This window comes from Limulus polyphemus, unplaced genomic scaffold (assembly GCF_000517525.1).
Source record: "Limulus polyphemus unplaced genomic scaffold, Limulus_polyphemus-2.1.2 Scaffold555, whole genome shotgun sequence".
In the NCBI taxonomy this organism is placed as follows: Eukaryota; Metazoa; Arthropoda; class Merostomata; order Xiphosura; family Limulidae; genus Limulus; species Limulus polyphemus.
Genome location: NW_013666165.1, coordinates 95,065 through 115,914, shown reverse-complemented (window position 1 = coordinate 115,914; position 20,850 = coordinate 95,065). Strand labels below are relative to the sequence as shown.

Genomic DNA, 20,850 nt, shown 5'->3' with positions numbered 1-20,850 from the left:
TGGAAAAGCATGATCAATAAGGATGGAGACTTTCATTGAATAAATGTTTTGTTTGGATGTATAACTTGTTCGGATTTTTTCATCTAAAAAAAGCAACATTAATTTCTTGACAACCTAATATTTTACTTCGGGACATAACAAATTTGAAAAATTTTATAGATATACAGAAAAGCTACATCATACTTTTAAGAGTCAATTTTACTAACACTGTCTTTTAACAGGGTTGTTTGTTTGTTTGGGTTAGCTATTCACTCATAGCTACAGAAGAGCTATCTGAGCTAGCTGTCCCTATTTTTAAACTGATAGATTAGATAGAAGGTAACTAGTCAACACCACCCACTACCAACTATTGGGATACTCTAAGTGAAAAATAGGATTTGACTTGCACTCTTATAGTGCACCCATGTACCCAAAATGCAGTGTTTATGCTTCAATAGAACACGATCCATTAACCCTCTGATCAACAGTCCAACACGATAATCATTAGGCCACATCCAGCCCACATTAAATAGAAGGACTATTAATGTTAAACATGTGTTTCTTTTCAAAACATGCAGTTCAATGTTTCTAAGATGTGTCATCCTTCTACCCACAAAAATGTGTTTATGCTTTTGACAATAAACTGCAATAAAATATAACTTTTCTTATAACTGACATATTATTAGGTTACAATAGAAAGATTATTTTTTAACCTTCTTCTAAGGTACTAGTATGTATAGAAAAACACAGTTACAATAAGAGATAGTTGAAATAAAAAATAATGCAGTCTGCTGTATTTATGCCTTATTAGCCCTGATGCAGAAACAGTTCCAATGAAGAGAGTTAATGTTGTTTTTTGTTTTTAAATCATTAGTATTTGCAGAGTAACACAAAGTTGGAAGTAATAATACAGTTTGTTCTTCTTCTAGTTTACTAGTACATAGATATTAACTTGAGATTGCACAGTTAAAAAAAGACAAATCTTTGGAAGTTTCAAAATAGTTGTAAATCAGTGCATCATGAATTGCAGAACATTAAAATAATTTTTTTGGTATTTGATGGAAGGAGAATAAATCAATTTCACTGGCTATATAACTTTCAATTCAACATAAAACATTTTCTAGGATAGTCAGTCACTTATTTCTCAATTATCAAGAAATACAGAAATCAAGGATTATTTTTGCTGTTTTCTTGCAACTCCAGCAAATTTACTTAAGTATGTGAAACTTCATAATATTTACATTTTAAGATAATTATGAATTATTAAAATTGCTACATTTTAACATATTCAAATGAATTACAGGCCTATATGCAAAATGTTTGAGGGGGGGTTCTAATTTGTGAGATCAAAATGCAACACAATCAACAAGCAAAGCATTCTAGTATTACAGGGATCTGAGGCATGCCCCCCCCCCCTCTCCAGAAAATTTGAAAAAATAATAACAATGAATAAATGAATAGGTGCTAGGAGATTACATCTAGAAGCAATTTTGCATAAAATTTAGCTTAAACAATTGCACAGCTATTCACGTAAAATCCACAAACATCCAAGGAAAAGTCAACTAATAACTGTTATCGAAGAAGTAGAATAACATGTACCCTGTATTTAGAGACAGGGCCTATGATAGTTTTGCTGAAGCTAATTGTAATGTGGGGAGTTAATTCTATATGCTAAAATCGGGATAATAGTTACAGAACTAGCTCCCCGCTTTGACCTTTAACTAAATTATAATAATAAAAAAGGTCATGGCTTTGATATAATCCATATAAAAATATATTCTAAGTATGTATACAAGTGTACCTTTGTCAAATATCAAATAAGATTTGGAGGATAGAATTTTCTTGAAGAAAGACTTCTTTTAGAGTACCATAGCCATAAGATAGTGTTATGTTACCTTGTTCAAAATATGCTTTAGTTTTTATTATTCATTAGTAATATTAGATCAATTTAAATACTTAAAACTTATTGTTTTCTACACTTGAGGCTTTTGGAATAATTTTTGAGAAAAAACGTGCACCAAGTTTACTTCATGCTCGTATGCAGAGGTTAGGCCGAACTCCCTATTTTTGAGATTTATAAAAATTATGCTTATATAGTTATAACTGCTTATGGTATTTAACATAATTTGCATTCTTCTGATGAAGCATTGGCATTTTTTAGCTTCATATAGTTACACAAAATGGTTTCTGTTGACACTCTGTAATTGAATGCCTGAAGACTTGTTGCTACTGTCAGGTTTTGTAGGCCGGATTCTATATGGTAGGTGTCTGTAACTTATTGGTGATGTTGAGGTGAAAACAAACCGAAGAAAGACTGAGTGCTCTGGCTTTAATACATAATCTTTATAACACTGCTATCAACATTGAAACTGTATGTAAGTTTGTTGTGGAAAAACACCCCAGAAGAATGGAACATGCTAACATGTTATTTCGGTAGTGTGTAGATGTACGTATATGACAACCAATGACTGAAATAGCTAATACACTATTTTTGTACTTAGTTGTTTAAATCAGTAATCTAACTTAACAATTAATAACTACTCTGTATCTAGATAGTACAGTACTTTACTATAATAAAACATACATATTTATGCAAATTGAAGTCTAGCTCCCCATGCAGTGTTACAACAGAATGGTGATTTGGTGTACATTTTTGCAGTTTGTTTGTGTACATTTTCCATGAAAACTAAATAGAACTAATATCCATATAGATAAAAAATACAATTTTACTTGTGTACTTGATGAATGAATTTAACATTTGTCAAACTTTATTTTTTCACCACATCATATAAAGGATTAAAAAATAAGAAATGAAAGTTCATATATAAACTTACTTTAAAATTACAAACAAAAGACTTAATATTGCTGATTCAGAATGTAAAATCTGAAAGATACTCTAAATAAGTTCAATTACCATCACTAGGTGTGATTGGGGAAATGGGAGAGAACTCTCTCATTGGAATGAGGACTAGTCCTAAGAGAGGGTTCAGAATCATTCCTGCCCGTCCACGTCTGTTGTTGAAAACTGAGCTGCTGCAGATGGAGTCAATCATTTGCTTAAAAGCTATTTTCATATATCCATCTTTCTCCTTTGACTTAGTGATATTACTGTGAAAACAGAACAAATCTAATAATTTGTGATTTATAGACCTTTCAACAGCCAAAAATTGGACTCATGTTACTAGGATCGATATTTAATCCTTCTGTAGATCTAGTGATAAAACAAAGAAACAAACTTCACAAATTAATATTCCATACGTTACACATCACAGAATAGAAAATACACACACAGAGCATATCTTTAATGAAAAAACAAAGATAAAAATGTTTACACATACAATTTATTTCTTAAATATTTATTTGAGTATCACACACACACACAAGGAAACCACATAACACTTAATTCCAGAAGTCAGAACCATTGGCAACGGACTATCTTAAACAACAGATATTATTAACAATTTTGAAATTTTCTTGCCCTCACTAAAATTTGTAACTTCAGTGCAAAATATTTTCATCTCTGTATTTTTATTCATGGTGTGTCAACATTTATAAAATGTCATACACTTGTTTCAATTTTTAACTTATACCCGTTTTCTCATGGATTTGAGTCCTTGTGACATAATTCCACTTTTGTTTGAACCATTAAAACTTATAAATAAAATATTTTCCATACTTTAGCTATTGAACAAATTCTTACCAATGTTTAACACATGTGTATTAATGATTTCAAAAGGTGGTCAATTTTTAGTTATTTTAATGTAAGAGAGAGAAAGATTTTTTAGAAACTGAGTTTTCATACATGCATCCAAAAGAAAAGAGACAATAAGAATGTCTAAAGTGTTGACCCATATCTCTACAAAACTTTTTATTTTGCTTAATGTTTTAGCTACTAACCTGCTGCATGCTCCAAAAGGCTAGCAGCTGAAATCCTACGAAAATTAAATAGATTGAGTTTTCATTTTAAACATGCAATTTGTTTAATTTGCAAACTCTCTGTAATAATGCAGCAAAGCATCAGTTATGGTATGAAAACTATAAACTGTAGATAAAAAGAGTAAAATATTTAATTTGAAGAGAATGAAGTCAACACATATCAATCAGCTTTTTTGTCTTGTCTGTCTTTCTACATTTATAGTAACTGAATCTAATAAGCCTTAAAAACATCAGGGATAAGAAATCCTCACCCATCAGACTTGTCTGTCTCATCCTCAGAGTCTGAAGACTCCTCATCATCTGCTTCTTCACTTTGTGCTACAGCAAGTTGTTCTGCAAAACATTTAAAATTTTGTTAGATCATTACAACACATATTACTTTACATGTAGTTTGTGTACTTCATGCATGATCTTTTGTAATGGCAAATGTGGCATTAATACTGTGATGAAGTCACACATTTCTGGATTTAATTGTTCACACAAATGTTCTTTGTTTTAGCCATCCTTTCTTCTTTCCTTTTTATTTATTGTTTATGTTTTTATGTGTTACTTGGATAACAAAAATTTCAGAATAAAGAAGTTAAACTTGATTTTATATATTTTGTTCATACTTTTTCTTCCAAGTGTTTTTAGGGTATTGAACAAGCATGTATAATGTTTTGTGACCAGATTTTGATAATTAAACTTTATTAGAAAATAAGTATTTGGATAAATGTTTAAAAAAGTCCGGTCTTATGTAATTTTGCCTATAGATTAAAAGATTGCTACTATCTGTTAGAGCTGAAAACAAAGTAAGAAGCTTGATGTTTTTCTCTCTGAATGTGTTTCATTTTTATGGTAGGGTTCACAAATATTTTTATATACTTGATTTCTTGAGTGACAATTTTTGAGTTCTTGGTATGTTGATAAGTAAATTCAGCTTCTACATATTAAGATGATTATTTTGTACTTCTTACCTTATAAGCATCTTTTCTTGGTCTTCTACTTCATAAGCCCCAGATATTTTTAATTGGCTAAGTTGAATACTATCAAGTAACAGAAAAATGTGTGTCTGAATTAAAACACCATCTTCATATAATGATCGGTAAATGCTGAAAAATTCCCAAGGGAGTTTACGAATCTAGTAGGGAAAAGTGTTGTTAATCCATTTCCAACACAAAGAAATTTTCATATGATAAACATACCAAGGCAATCCCGCAACTGTTCCTCCTCTTCTTCAGCATTATAGTTTTTAATTTGAGTTGCATTCTGCTGAACAGTGTTAGTAGTATCGACTGTGTCTTCTTCGGTTTTGGAAGACAGAAAGTTACCAATCCTAGTCTTGTTCTGTATGAGTCGCTTAAAAAGAATGGTGAAAGCACTTCCCCAAACTCCTGTGTCAAAGAAATGGTTTTAAATGTACAACAAACACTGTCAAAGTTCTTGCACCATAAAACGATTATTAAAACACTTTGTACCATGATTAACTGATCAAAAATACAACAGAGAAAGTTATGAGTACTTAGTACCATAGAAGTATGATTTAATGTATGTCATGGAAATATTTAAAAAAATAAAACAAGCATTCCCAAAAACCTACAGACAAAGAAATCTTGATAACTACATAAAAGTACTTAAGATTTCCTTATTCTGTGGATATACCATTAAAAAGTCTTTCCATAAACTCTTGTAGAGGATAAATGTAACTAATTAAACTTACATAAATCTTTTTCTTAAGCCCTTGTAAGATGCAAACAATATTAAAAACAAAGGATATTTCATTACAATTTAGTTGCAGAAGCCATGTTCATAAGCCCCTGAATCATGTGCAAAATTGTAAAATTACAATATACATTTTTCTACATCTACAGAAGCCATGACCATAGATCTTTGTACCATAAACAGAATGGTAAGATTACAAAACATCTTTCCCTAAACTTACAAAAACCCCTGCCATAAAACATTTTACTACAAACAGATGGATGAAACTACAGTAAAAATTTCCCTATATTCTTCAGAAGCCACGACACAGTAGTGATAAAAAACAAAAACAAAACAGATAAAATCTCTCCCTCTCTTTCAAGAATCAAAATAAAAACAGGCCTATGACCTGTGCAGGAGTTTTTTTTTAGTAGGTTTGCCCAGGTTTGAATAAAATATTCAAAGCTGTTTTTTCTGTAGGCTCGTGAAACAATAATAACATGAAGAACCAATTGATGAATTTTGTCTGACAATCGGAAAATCAACTTTTTTTCTATTATCAATATTTTCGCAGCCTTACTTACTGAGATAGAAGGTCTTTAGTATTGTTTCAAAAACAAATCTGTTTTTTAAGATGGTTTTTGTCCCTATATTCTATTAGAACTTTTGTGAAATTCCTAGGCAAACCGTATTTTGAACCACTATCATGGTTTATGATTACAGTAAACATTTCTTCTAAACCACTGCATCAAAAAGATCGTACCAAACATACTGGAGACTTTTCTCTATAGCTTGGTACACTCAAAATATTACTAAAAGTACTTGAACTATGTAAAGGACAAAATTACAAAAGGTTCCTGATGACCTTGTACCATGGAAATGCCATTAATGTACAAATTATATTACATTACACTCCTGAATTATTAATATTTTGTTAAAAGCATAAAAATATTTCTATGTTTTCATACATGCTTATTTACTAACTTTTTTCACTGGTTACCTGTTACTTCTACCATTATCTCATGATAACATCTGACTGTGTTTCTTTTTAAATTAAATAACTGGACAGCTTAAATATTAACAGAAATTAACAAAATCAATATAATCACACTTTTTTTTAATGTTAACTATTTGGTAATTAGCTGTAAAATATTATAGTTATCCAAAAAAAAGGAAACAATACAAACTTAGAATTTTAAAACTATTAAGCTAACAATGAATAACTAATTCATTTATTACATTAAACTGTTTTACATTTTAGGAAGCACGAATTTCTATATTGTTATGATTAGTTTTGGTGAGGAAACATAAAAAGTTCATAAAGTACATTATACCTTGGAGATAATGAAGAGGTTGTTCCTCAAAAAATTTGATGATTTTTCCTTTGTAAAATTTACACCCAAAATGCTCAGTTTTCATAAATGTTCCGTACTTGGCAATACCCACTTCATAAGGAGAGAATTCTAACCATTCTGGAAGAAAGACTTATTAATTACCACTCAATAATTAGTCTCAAAAATTTTCAAATATCTAGATCAGCTTGCAAAAGAATTGCTGTTAAAATGTTTTATAGAGCAAATTTAAAAAAAAAAGATATATTAAAATCTACTATCTCTTGAGAAGCAGTTTCCATATGTGATTCAGGTTATATTGCAAATTTTTCATTTAGATGATTCAAAAATATTTTTCTATTCTTTTTTTTTTTTACAATTTCAATTAATAGGTTGTTCTTGAAATCTTATAAAATTTTAGGTTTAAATCCAAGAGCTGTAACATCGGTCATGAAGAATTATACTATACGTATAAAATCTAGAATTTATTTCATGAATGACTTAAACTTACCATCACATATTCAGAATTTAGAAAAAAGTTATTTTTAACATATCAAAATGTTTAGAGAGCTTAACATTATACCATGGTACACAGGGGCAGCAATATCCTTCTTCACATGAAGACAGGTATACAGAGGTAATGGGCTTTGTCCAGCATCAATCTTTGCCTGTTGGTCTGACAATTTTTTCTTTTTTTCTGCTGTGTTCTGTACAGAAGACATGAAAAGATAAAAAATATTGCATATGCTTACTGTAAAATCCAGAAGCTCAAAAAAGCAAGCTTTTTCTTACTAGCTAATACACAATTTCCAGTTCAGGAATGATTATGCCAGTGGTCGATTCTCAAGTAGCAGCTTTTTTTAAAAACAAATTGCCTGTAACTGTTTGTATCACAGTGATAAAAATTTGAACAAAGTCTAGTTAACTTCATCCCACCAGGCTTTAGAGCAAGTACAGCTTTTGGAACAGATAATTCTTTCACTTTGTAGTACCAGGAACAATATACAGAATTTCATCCAGAAAATTATGTTTAACCACTATATTTAATTCCTTTAATGATTCAATTTATTATAAGTAACACAATACTTAAAAATATTGAACATATCTGATAGATGTTTACATCTTTGTATTATTTATAAAAAAAAACTGGAACTTTTATGCAATCAATGAAATCTATAGCTCCATTCTATGATTATTATGGATTATTTTCTTTAAAATATTTTACCTTAAGAGTTTATAAGTAACTACATATTTTATTTTTAGAGATTCTTAAATGAAAGATTATGAATAATACAGAAAGGAATCAGAAAAAAATCTGGAAACATAACACAGTCATAAAAAGAGAGAATTGAAGATTTAGCTATGCCAATGTTTTATAACAAATAACACAAGTTTATAGATATTGAAAAAAAGAATTCATTGTGACACTTTGCTTTACTTTAGTAAGTGCAAAAACTTACAAAGTCCAGCTACCACAAGGAATTAAAAAGTTTTAAGAGTGAAAGAAGAAACTTGATTAATGATTTTAAGTGTAATAAATAACACTGTGACCTCACTGCACACACTTAAACTAACTAGAAAACCATAATCTATGTAAGGTTATAGTACTATATGATACTACTACACAGTTATCAAACTAAAATTAAAAAAATCATATATTTACAAAATAGCTATACAATACATGGAATCAAGTTAGAATCATAAAACATAACAAATTACAGCCAATAACATAAAAAATAAAAATAAATGTGACAATATCACAAAGACAAATTCAGGTATACTTGGCTAAAGTGCAGAATAAATCATAAACAATACTTTATATTAAAGCCAATTATAAAATGTTAGATATAATTATGTACCAACTATGACTAGGGAAAGAACTAAAAGTATAAAGAAGCACTGTCCACTGAAGCTACAAAATCTGGTTTTGTAAAAATAAATTTATTAGTACATTTTATATTTCAAAACTATTTTTTATTATGCAAATAAAAAGAAAACTTTAAATGTATTCTAAAACATGTAATGATATGAATATATTGCCATAAAGTTTTGATTTTATAATATTCTTGGTGGTGTAATATCAGAGGATTATGAGAAACTAGTTTAAGCTCTTCACAAATAAGAAGTTAACAAATGCTTAAAAAGATGTATGATAAGTTTAGTCAAAATTCTAAAATTCATAAAGCAGACATCCACCTCCAACCCATTCTTTCAACTTTAGGCACACATACTTATAAAGTTCCCTGTACTTATACTACAGCCACTTACTACTAATGAATTCCCTATTCCTTTTAAAAAACTTTTTAATTGCTCCTTCTTATTCTGGTTAATCATTTCACTTACTAAGAAAACTGTGGAGATAGAAAAATTATCTTACAGGGATAGGTTAAGAAGGTGACAATATCAATAGGTGACAATATTAAAATTTACAATATTATCTAGGCTACAATAAGATAAAAGCCTCAAGTTTAATATTTGAAAAAGATAGTCTAGACTCCAATTAAGATAGTTTTATTTTTCTAATAGGGTATATGGCAAATTAATTGCTATCAGTAGTAGTGAAGGTTGGTACTTGTCAAGAATTTAAGAGGGGTGGGTTTAAATTTTCATTGTTCTCAAAGGTGGTGAACAAATGTGGTATATAAACATACCATGCATTTTATACTTTTCTAATTCTAATACATTATTTGTTTTCAATTATTCTGGTATGTCCAGTTTTCACAGAACACATAGTCAGGACAGTCATTAAGTTGATGCATTCTAGGTGCCTTTGTCATTCTCTGTAGATAACAACTGTTCTGCCCATGGAGACATAAGTGTAATTCTACATGTTGTTCACAACTGTAGACAACATATTCTAAGGATACAACCTTCCTAATGTTTAAATGAAGATGACCAGTCATTTATCTTGTTGAATAACCTATTATTGAGCACCAATCACTCACAGAATAATCAATTAGACCTGAATAATTATGAAAAAACAGTTAGAAGGATCAAATGATCCCTTTTTGTCCATACATTATGTTACAAATGATTTTGTTTTATCATTACTATTTATTTTTCAGAGCAAATCAAAACTAAATTACAAGCAATGAGTATAATTTTAAGATTAAAACACATGATTGTTTTTATTTTAAGACAATCTAAACTAAACATCAGAACCTAAATTAAATCCAAAAAAGTTTTCTGGGGTTCATGTTCATCAATTTATAGAAAATTCATAAACTATAAATATGTACCATAATATTTTTAAAAACTTACATCTTTTAATAGAGTGTCACCAAGAAGATGACCAAAAAAATCTGTGAAACTGACAGGCTGACCATTTCTGTATTTTGTCAAGATACTATTTACATAGGGGAAGAATCGACGAGGCCCAAGAAGTCGAAATGGACTTTGACCTATATTACGTTTTAATTCTTCTTGAATGTGACCAGGGCCTTCAACAGGAAACTTAGAATGACTATATAAAGTTGAGAGATACCTAAAACACACAAAATTTAACCAATTTTCAATGAGAACTTTACCAAAATCACTGAGGAAATTAACAACAGAGCTTATGGTTTGTTATACAAAAATCCTTGAACAAGTAAATCTAAAATCAGACAAAAATAAATAGAACTTGAAAAACAGCCAAAAATTTTCAGAAGAATATCCTTTTCCTTCCAACATTATGGTTGATATTTAAAATATGTTATACTTAGTGCTTAACACTAAAAATAACAACAGTAAATCAGATAAAGTTTATGTACAATTAATATCACTTAAAGTCTGTTGACAGTTTTTTTAAATATTAAATTATAATTTGTATGTAAAAAAAGATTCCCTCCATAAAAGTCATGTTTAATACACATTAAAATATATTTTTCTTGAAACATACACTAGAATTCAAACTTAGGGAGTGGTAAATATTTATTGGTATTAAGCTTGGCTCTACTTATCAAGAATAATCCACATGTAAAAGTCAAACTACATGTACTTAAATGCACATAGACCAAACTCAGCTCACAAGCAGAATTTTACAACCTAGTTCAGAGACCACATAGTCTAAAATTTGACTAACACTCCAACATTGCTAAATAATTGGGGAAGTTTCAATGGAGGAGATGGAGAGTAAAGATGTGTGAAAAACAAGCTCTTAGAAATTCTTAACACTTAGATTACTATTCTCATTAATTTCTCATAAATATTTCGGTTATTTTTGGTTCACTTGGAGAATTCAATAGATAATGGATTAACTTGCACATAAATTTGACCGACCTCATAACCACCAAAAAATAAAATGAAATCAAAATAAATCTAAATTACCATTTTTTTCTTTCTAAAATGACTTCAAATTGTAACATGAAGCTATATTCAGTTATCGCAAGTAGCTATAAACTTGTAGCAATATACATCAATTTATACTTAAATTTTATTGTTTTATTGCTCTTTGAACCATGTCTAACTACTAGTTGCACCATTATAAATTGTAAATCCCTTGAGGAATGTGGAGCTCATGTTACTCTATCAAATTACATTACTCACAAGTTACTTTGAGCTGCTAGTGTGAGTGCCTCACGAAAATGTTTTATTGTATTATTATTTATTTTACCTCATCTAACCTTAACTAAGCTAAAAATATTCCTATTTTTATATGTTAGTTACTTTAATATTAATAAATAAAGAACATACATGAAAAACAAGAAATAAAGTACTCACCTGGACTTTGTTTTTGCCATCAACTGTTGATGACACTTAATCCTACTTTTTTTCTATATACTAGTGGTAGTAGTACACTAAACAATTTTTACTTAATTAAATTAAATAATGGACCAAAGAACAAAGAATAATAACAGGCAAAAAGCAGACAATGTCCCATAACTATCACAATTTTCCTGGCTTTCTAACTATGCAACAAGAGCCATTACAAATTGATCCAAGCTAGTCGATATGTTTCTTGTAGATCGAAAGCTTTTACTAAAAGAGAATTTGACAATTCTCTGTTAAGAAAACAACATAACATGTCATTTGATAGATCAAAACTTTGACTTTCTATTGATTATAAATAACATAGTATTAAATGCATGAGAGAACAATTAACAAATCCTGAAAGAAAGGATGTGACAGGTGGATGTGGCAAGAGGGGTCTGATTTTTTTATTTGATGGCTCTGTAACCAAACAAGATGCTTTGCCTGAATGATGACAAATTGATAGTGAGTAATTTACGTTAAGTTTCATACTTATTGGAGGGGGTGGTGATTAAATTACAGAAGAGAAGATACCTAGAGAAAAAAATATCACATTTCTCACACTAGGGGAAATTCAGGATTATTTTTAATATTGCCTTATAAAATTAAGAACTTAAATCTTATATACTATTAAAATACAGATTATTAGCTACAATTATATGCTATAATAATTGGTATAACATAAACAAAAATTTGTTTAATTAAATTTTTAATGTAAGTCACTAAAAATCTCATGAAATGTGCAGTAAAGAGTGCAGAGAGGGTTAATAAACTGAATAAACTGAACAAGGGTAGTAAATTTTAGTGGCAAGTTAAGTGGGAGAGTTTATTGTATAGAATATATGTATATTGGCAAATATAACTCGAAAAACTAAAAAAAAAAAATAGAAAGGAAGAGGAGAAATGGAAAAAAGTAAGATAAATCTTTTTTAATTGGCTACAAGTTATTGAGAGTTTGTTTTTTAGTTCTGTTAATTAGTACTAATTGTTCACATGATTATATATAGATTTATCATACAGTTAACAACTGCAAGGTTATAACTACAATATGCTTCCCAAGTAGGAGATATGTAATGGAATGAGCTATGTAGCAATGTCAATTTCACAAGCACTTTATTCTGACATTTCAACAAGCTTATGGCTGTCACAGGAACCAAAACCAATGTAATGTCAGTCATTTATGATGATGAGAAAACCCCACTCCATACAGATGAAGACCAAGGAACAATCTTCATGATCATTTGTGAGAATGATAATATACATGCAAAAGAGGTTCAAGTTACAGCAGTCTCTCTCCTAGCTACAACTATATGTGGAGATGGAAACCATCTTTAGCTTGGAAAAAATACACAGAACCATAAATACATCTAAAGAAGGATGGTGTAAGGATCTTCACCTTTAAAAAGCTCACAGAAGCCAACCTGTTGAAGGTTGTGTCCAAGTATCAACATGTCCGGAAAATACACAGCATTCCTGAAATATGGAATGATGCCTTTGACAAATCCTTCCCCAAGTCCATGAAGAATCACTCTCATCTTAAAGACCATCCAATCAACATCCTTAAAACAAAACATCACTGATAGATTCCAGAGAAAGTTGTAGCTAGAATGCTTCCTATCAGACTGAACACCTCAGCAGAAGCTTTAGATCTGGAAGACACCTACAATAGAATTCAGCTGTCCATTCTTCTTGCAAAGTGCTCAGAATACCTACCATTGTAATGTGTGTCACAGCTTCATTATAAAGCAAGGATGCTGGCACTCAGATCAAAGCACCATGAATATCAGTGCTTCAACAACAGACATGCTGATGAGAACAAACATCACTGTCCTTTGCAGTCACTGCCATCCCTCTAAATGAAACACTGAAGTACCTGTAAGGTTACATTTGACTTACAGCTCAACTTTACCAGCTACATTAACATCACGATAACCAGAAAATTGCAGCATGAAACAGAGCTGAAGAACATCATCTGCTTATGCTCTTCATCCTGGATTATGCACTACTGATGATTATTATGAGTGTTACACAGCTAGATAAGATTGGAAAAATAAAATCACCTGTTTAAGACTATTCATGAGATAGCTGACTTACCAGGCAGAGCCAGACAATCCAGCTACATATGTCACACAGTCTAAAATACCAGTTTCTGAGAGCCCTTTGAAGACACCACTGAGGCAAGTAAGTGCACGAAATCCTCCTCCAGAACCCATAACAGCAATCACTGGAGTCTGAGATTTTTTAATGTAAAATAATTTTAAACATTATCACAATATAAAGAGCCAAATTTAAATACAATAAATTAAATATTGTGCACTAAAATTTCATAAAACTAAAAGATTTTCATTTTTAATGGATTTAAAGGATTGAGCATTTATCATGTTTTAAAAGATAGAAACTTAGGGATTTTCTTTTCAAAGGTTAGAGGGAGGAGCTTCTTCTCTATTTTTACAAATTTGAGGGTTTAATTTTTTATATGGTAACTTTTGATGGGAAAAAGCTAGGTACCCTTAAAACTGTATCATTTTAGGCATTCTTGTAAAAAGTAAAAATCTTCAGCAATACAACCAGGTCATATTTATAGCAATGTTTTACACCTTCAGCACTACATCAATCACCAACTAAAATCCTTCCCCCCCCCCCTCCTAAAAAAAAAAAAAATCTGAAAGAAAACCCAATAGATATCGCACCATAATTTTGCATGGACTATACCAAATGTTATCACAAATATTTTAAGATTAGCATTGAAACAGGATAGTCAAACCACATAATTATGTTAATTATCTCAAAAATTTATTCAAAGTTATTATTAATATTATGATAATGCACCATATCAGAAGTTATTATTTTTCCACACTGAAAATATATTTCTGATAGGTACTTACCTCCCTCATGGTGCTGCCCTCTATATGCAAAAAGTTTTCACATGCCACAAGCCTTGAACTCCCATGTACCCCATGATAAACGTGATTCAACTGCATCTCGAATGTAAATCATCATGCGATAACCCTCCACCAACAGAAAAGTGACACACCCTCCCGACACATGTGACTCCCTCTATTCGATTCTACTGAACTATCACTTCAAGATAATGTAGAAAAGAAATGCACAGATTTATAGTGGGGAGAAAGGGTGGCTAGTGTGTAAGTAGGTAACTATCCATCAAAAATATATTTTCAGTATGGAAAAATAATAACTTCCGATATGGTGCCTTACCTCCTTTCACATGTATAGCTACAACCCCACACTGAATAGGTGGAGGGACAGAAATAAGTGTCCCTCAAAAGCATCTGAAGAACACCCATGAGGTGTGATCCCTGTTGAGAGAGGAACACACGTGGGATACTGCTTCACTTCTGTATCAGGTATACTCTATGTCCAGTATGTAAATAAGTGCCACATACACAGGTGGAAAGTGGGAGGAGCACAGCCCAAAAGGAAGAGAAAAAAACAGGTGTGTGTTTGAATCTGAAAAACAATATACTGGAATCTTAATCCCATTGAAAAAGAGATTGTAGAAGAACCATCTACAGACAGGAATATAGGGAAAACTAAAAAGGATGTGCTCCAAGGTGTAGAGTGGCTAGAACATGATGGACTGTAGGTGGCCAGCCAACTCCAGTCCAAAACCAAATGGCATCGGGATTACTACTTCCAACCCATAGTAGAAAGAGGGTTCACACCATCTTCACTTCAAGTGGAGTAAAACAGAATTATATACGTGCCAAATCAACCAAACATGCCAAACGAACAAGTGCAAATCCACAACCACCCATATATCAGGGAACCCGACATCCAAAAAATGGTACAAAAGGATGTGCCAATGTAGCAGTTCACATCAAACCAAATCCAATCCAGCTGGAGCCTCTCAACTCAACAGCAGCCTCAGGCAGAGAAAACCTTTGGAGGTGGAGCACCAGCAGGAGAACCTTTTCCCCTAACAACATAATCCTTTGGACAGGACCACACAGAAGTTGGAGTGCATGTGTGTGCAACATTAACCTCTGGGATCCATCACATGGAGGTGGAGAATATGAGGCAAAACTATAAAATTGAAGTGAGGATGAAGAATCACAACCAACAAGTGTGAGGACTTATGTTGATTGGTCCAGCTCTAATCCAAAAACCACTCACTGGGAACCGACTTCCAGGCAATGGTAGGACGAGTGGTCCCAACATGAAAAGGTGAACTACAAAGTGATGAATCTACTCTGGATATAACTACACAAACGCTGCAGTGCAAAAGCAACCTCTGGGTCCCACTGCACAGAAATGGATTGCTTTTGTAAAATATATGCAACCTCAACCTCCAGATAGAACCACACAGAAGCTTGATGCAACATTAACCTACATGACTCACCACACATGATTGGAGGATTGCATGCCAACTACACCATAAAAAAACCACCACCTTACTCTCTACTGAATGGAAGTGAACACATTCAGGAAGACATCTCCGTCATCCACCACCCCAGCAGCTTGGAAATGGAAGGTGGCAAAAGCTCTCACACTCCATTAGAAGAACAAGGGGGGATAAAACACAATGAAGAGGAATGCCAACTCCAGAAACAGTGCAACAGATGACCACAAAAACCCTATATTGAAAAGCAGACTGCCCCTGATATGTTTAATCGAAGGGAGACTACTAAGGGAGGCCAATCAGACAATGAAACAATGAAGAGCACATACTAGACATAGAAGTCTATCTGGAGCAGATCAAGAATAAAGGTGGGAAATGAACAGAAGAGAAAATGGCAAGAAGAAAGAATGACCTCATGAGCCACCAATATACTGAGTAAGAACACTTGATTCAGAAGATTCACACTACAAGGAGGTCAATGAATTTGGAAGGAACGAAAATGGAACAGGCTAGTCCAATTCTGACTGGGAAAATACACTACCAGGGTCTGAAGATGATGATCTGGAGACCAAAAAAAAAGCACTAACTTGGTGTTGTAGTAAAGGAGCAAAAGCATCCAGGTCAGAAGGATCCCACTGATTGCACAGCCACCTCAAAACCTGAGGGTTGAGAAGCCACTCCGTGCGGTAAACCTGGTCGAGTCTTGAAAAACGATTAGCTACAAGGTGAAAAGCACCCAGAACATGACACACAAGCAGATTTATCCACAGCATATGGGCCCAATAAAAGAGGTCCAATGTTTGACCACAAAGGGAGCAGGAACAAATGCCCCATAGTGATTGAAATAGACCACAACAGTGTAATTGTCAGAATGGAGCATGATGTGTTGGTACTGTACCAGTGGAAGAAAATGAATCAAAGCATGTAGTACCACCATAAGCTACAAGATGTTGAACTGGTAAGACTAACAATCTGAGACCATTGTCCAGAAGCCTCTTACTGATGGACCAACACTCCAGAATCTTGGAGAGAAGCATCTGTGATTCGATGCAAATCTGAATGAGGTGGAGGAAGCAGTATTACCTTCGCTGTGCTGTCCTTGTTCAACCACCAATGCAGATAGGCTGTAAGGAAAGGAGGAAGGGTAATTGGGGAGTCCAAGAGATTCTGAGTAAGATTCCATGGGCCATGCAGAGGCCTCTAAAGAGAATTTATAAGTAACTGACCCAAAAGAATAAGGGCTTCTATAGAAGCCCAAGTCCTCAAAAGTGACAGAACCTTTTGTGCTGAAACTGAGGATGAGGAAAAGCATGAAAAACGGAAAACACTATCAAACAGAGAAGTGGAGAAAGATGGTCCCAATGAGGAGGGTGTTGAAAAACACACCAAGTAGATAAGATAGTGGGTAGGCAAAAGGGGACTTCACCAACTTTAGAATCCAACCAACACAAGCTGCTACTGTTAATGGCAGATGTGTGTGTTGAGAAGACTCCAGTTCAGAATGAGCTACCAGAAGCCAGTCATTCAAGTAATGGGGTAAACACAACTCTAGAGCATGCATAAGTTAGGTAAAAGCAGTGATCACCCAATAAAATACCATATGATGCTGAAGCATGCCCGAAAGACTAGTTGCAAAACTGATACACAATCCCGTAGTGGACAAACCAAAGTTAGCATCTGGACTGATGAGAAATACTAATATGGAGACGGGCATTCAAGAAATCTATCTTGGTCATCTATGGTCCAGGAGAAAAAAAACCTCTTGAGTGTGATAAAAGACTCCATGGGACATTGAGGAAGAACCAGAAATTGGTTGAGGTAGGATAGATGATGGATCACAGGACAAAAACCTGGAGTAAAATCCTGGAGAAGGTTGGCTGACAAGCATGATAGCTCTCTGTGATGGAAGGGCCAGCAAAACCTTGGATATACTTAATGGGAAGGAAATTGGTACAGAAAACAAAAGTGGGGGGAAAAGGAAAAGGATGAAAAATCCATGTGACTAAACTTCGATCACCCAAGAAATGGTAGCAAATAACTGCCATAGGGGAACAAAAATTGGCTGAAAATGCCCCACTGGACTGGAAACTACCTGAAAGTCACTGGAATTGCTGGCGACAATAACCCTGACTTTGAAACACAATGTGAAATTTTGAGCCTCTAGTGGTAGGAAATGGTATAGGATGGGAGATTACAAGACAAGAAACAGTTATGAGTAAGGTCATGGTATCAGAATGAGAAAAACGAGTAACCAAAGACTAAAGGGTCGATTGTGAGTTTACAGAGTCCACATGTGATTCCAAAGACTGGAAAATTTCCAAAAACAAACTTATGGAGAAAAAGAACCATCTGGCAGTCACAAAGATAAGAGGAAAGTAGATGAACCTGTGAAATAACAGTACCCTTCCCAACAGCAAAAAATCCATATGTAGAGGGATAGGGCCGAAGAGAAGTGATAGTTTGAAAGAATTGAATAGAGGGAGTCACATGTGTCAGGGGTGTATGTGTTGCACTCCTATTGATGGAGGGTTGTTGCATGATGATTTACATGAGAGACACAGTTGAACCACGTTGATTGTGGGGTATGTGGGAGTTCAAGGCTGTGATATGCAAAAAATATTTGCATATAGAGGGCAGCAATGAACAAGACTAGCTGTGAGAGGAGGTAATGCACCATATCAGAAGTGATTTTAAAAACATTTTGTTATTCTTTCACCCTAAATTCTAGAACTTTTAGTCCTTCAATTACTAATATACCATCTTTATGATAAAACAATGACAAATGGTAGATTGTACTAATTATAAAATAAAGAAATCAAATATTTATACATTGTTAATATTGTAAACAATCATTAATTACTAAGTTTTTTCATAGTTTAACCATTATTTTTTTTTATGGAAAAACAAAATTACTGAAAATACTTGCAAAATATAGTACACAGATAAAAATCACTATTCATTTTAGAAGGTCACGATTTATCTTGTAATATTTTTAAGTTGACAAAAAGGAATATTATTTGTTAGTTACTGCTAGAAGATAATTCTTCACTGTTTAGTTTCAAATACCAAACTAAAAGGTAACAATTATTATTGATGGTAATAAAAACATTATTTTAATAGTTAACAAAACTGTTTTTATGATAATTAGCTGGTTCCTAAATGAAGAATTTCAGTTTTTTACAAGAACATGTTCAATTTATGTATGAGACAATTAGAAGAAGGATTATGTGTACAGACATTTTATTATTTTATATGTTACTGGATAACTTTACAGAAACATAGAATAATATTTCATTACACATTAAAAGTTTTGTTAAATACCTCATCTTCATCATCTACAATATCTTCTTTTAAGAATGACTGTAGACCTTTTAGAACTTTTTGTTTTCGATGTTTCAAGAACTCCAGTTCACCATTACACAAACTAGTCCCATATCTCAGATCAGGTTGAGTGCTTGTACGAACATGAAACTTTATAAGATTATTTATATTTTTATAAGAAACATGTTAAAGGAAACTAAAAGTTGAATAATAATTTATGTCACAGAACTTACCTGTCAAAAATATAGCGATATTTTATTTTATATGTAAAGTTTTTCACAGAATGTTCACTTACAAAAGAAATAACACGTTATAAGATTAAATTAAAGTACAAAAACATATGAAAATCTATTACATAAATATGGGGTGTTCAACATAAACTGTATGATATTAGATGTTATAAGATTTCTTGAGATTACTGCTTGAAATACCCTGCTTTAAGAACCATACATAATAATTGTTATCAAAATACTCCCATAAAATTTTTTGTAATTAGAAATAAAAATAAAAAAACTGAACTAAAATCATATTTTAAATTAGAAATATAAATTAAAGTATTATCATGCACTTAAATTAAACAGGTTAGTTTAATAAGCATTTTTAAACAAACACTTAATTTTAGTAATGATACAAAATGCATTGAAATGCAACCGAAATGTACAAATATCAATGCATCATCCCTTTTATCTGCTGGGTTAATGTATAGACAACCTTTCCCTGTTTATTATTCCTATGAAATGAGACTTCCAGAAAAGAAATTGTTTTAAAATTAACAATAAAAGGCATCTAAAATTAGTAATTAATTTTTTCTGTTCAATGGTTAAAGGAATTTCTTTGACCTTAATGGAACTTTCAGTTTAAGTATTTTTTTAATAAGAGCAAAGTCTCAGTCAAATCATGCAACATCCAAAACTCACCTTATCATACTTATGTTGCTTTTATGATTCCTCTCGTTTATTCCATAAAGAAAACCTTTAACAGAGAACGCATGCTTTTTTACCATTCTTACTGGCCAGAATACAGACAAATTTTAGTTCTTTTTTTTTATCATTCAACAAGTTTTACTTGCACCAAGAGATCTTTTGATTGGTAAAGTAAATGCTTTCCATGATATACATAGAGTAAAACACTTTTTTAACGGGGGATATATAAATGAATATAAAAAAATTGCATGAAAAAAACATAAAAGAAACTCACTTCAGCTCTAGTTTTAGGTAAAGCTTGATTTCTCCAGCCTAATAAGAAGAAAACGAAAATTATTAAACTGGATGCACTGCAAAATATAAGCAATCCATCTTCTAAATAAATGCAATAAATGTATCACTGCATCAAAAAATAAAAACTGGAATATATAGTTATGATAATATAAAACAAAAAGGAAATTATATTACACATGCAATACATAATAGTCTGCAATTTTTAAATATAGCTTTAAAAAAAGCTAAAGCTTATAGGTAAGTATTAGGTCGTCAAGAAATCAATGTTGATGGAAAACTCAAACAACTTATATAT

General features: G+C 32.0%; 1 protein-coding gene across 2 annotated transcripts in view; it reads right to left on the bottom strand.

Moving 5' to 3' along the window:
• LOC106459076 (cytosolic phospholipase A2-like) overlaps positions 1 to 20,850 on the bottom strand; it is a 47,454-nt gene that overhangs the window by 6,106 nt on the left and 20,498 nt on the right. For both annotated transcript variants that reach the window (XM_013918655.2, XM_022385477.1), the window contains exons 7-15: positions 20,536 to 20,573; positions 19,339 to 19,471; positions 13,752 to 13,888; positions 10,188 to 10,410; positions 7,510 to 7,633; positions 6,930 to 7,067; positions 5,100 to 5,288; positions 4,167 to 4,248; positions 2,894 to 3,087 (exon numbers count right to left, since the gene is read on the bottom strand). In XM_013918655.2, coding sequence (XP_013774109.1) covers positions 2,894 to 3,087; positions 4,167 to 4,248; positions 5,100 to 5,288; positions 6,930 to 7,067; positions 7,510 to 7,633; positions 10,188 to 10,410; positions 13,752 to 13,888; positions 19,339 to 19,471; positions 20,536 to 20,573 — 1,258 coding nt within the window. The remainder of the gene's footprint in view (positions 1 to 2,893; positions 3,088 to 4,166; positions 4,249 to 5,099; positions 5,289 to 6,929; positions 7,068 to 7,509; positions 7,634 to 10,187; positions 10,411 to 13,751; positions 13,889 to 19,338; positions 19,472 to 20,535; positions 20,574 to 20,850) is intronic.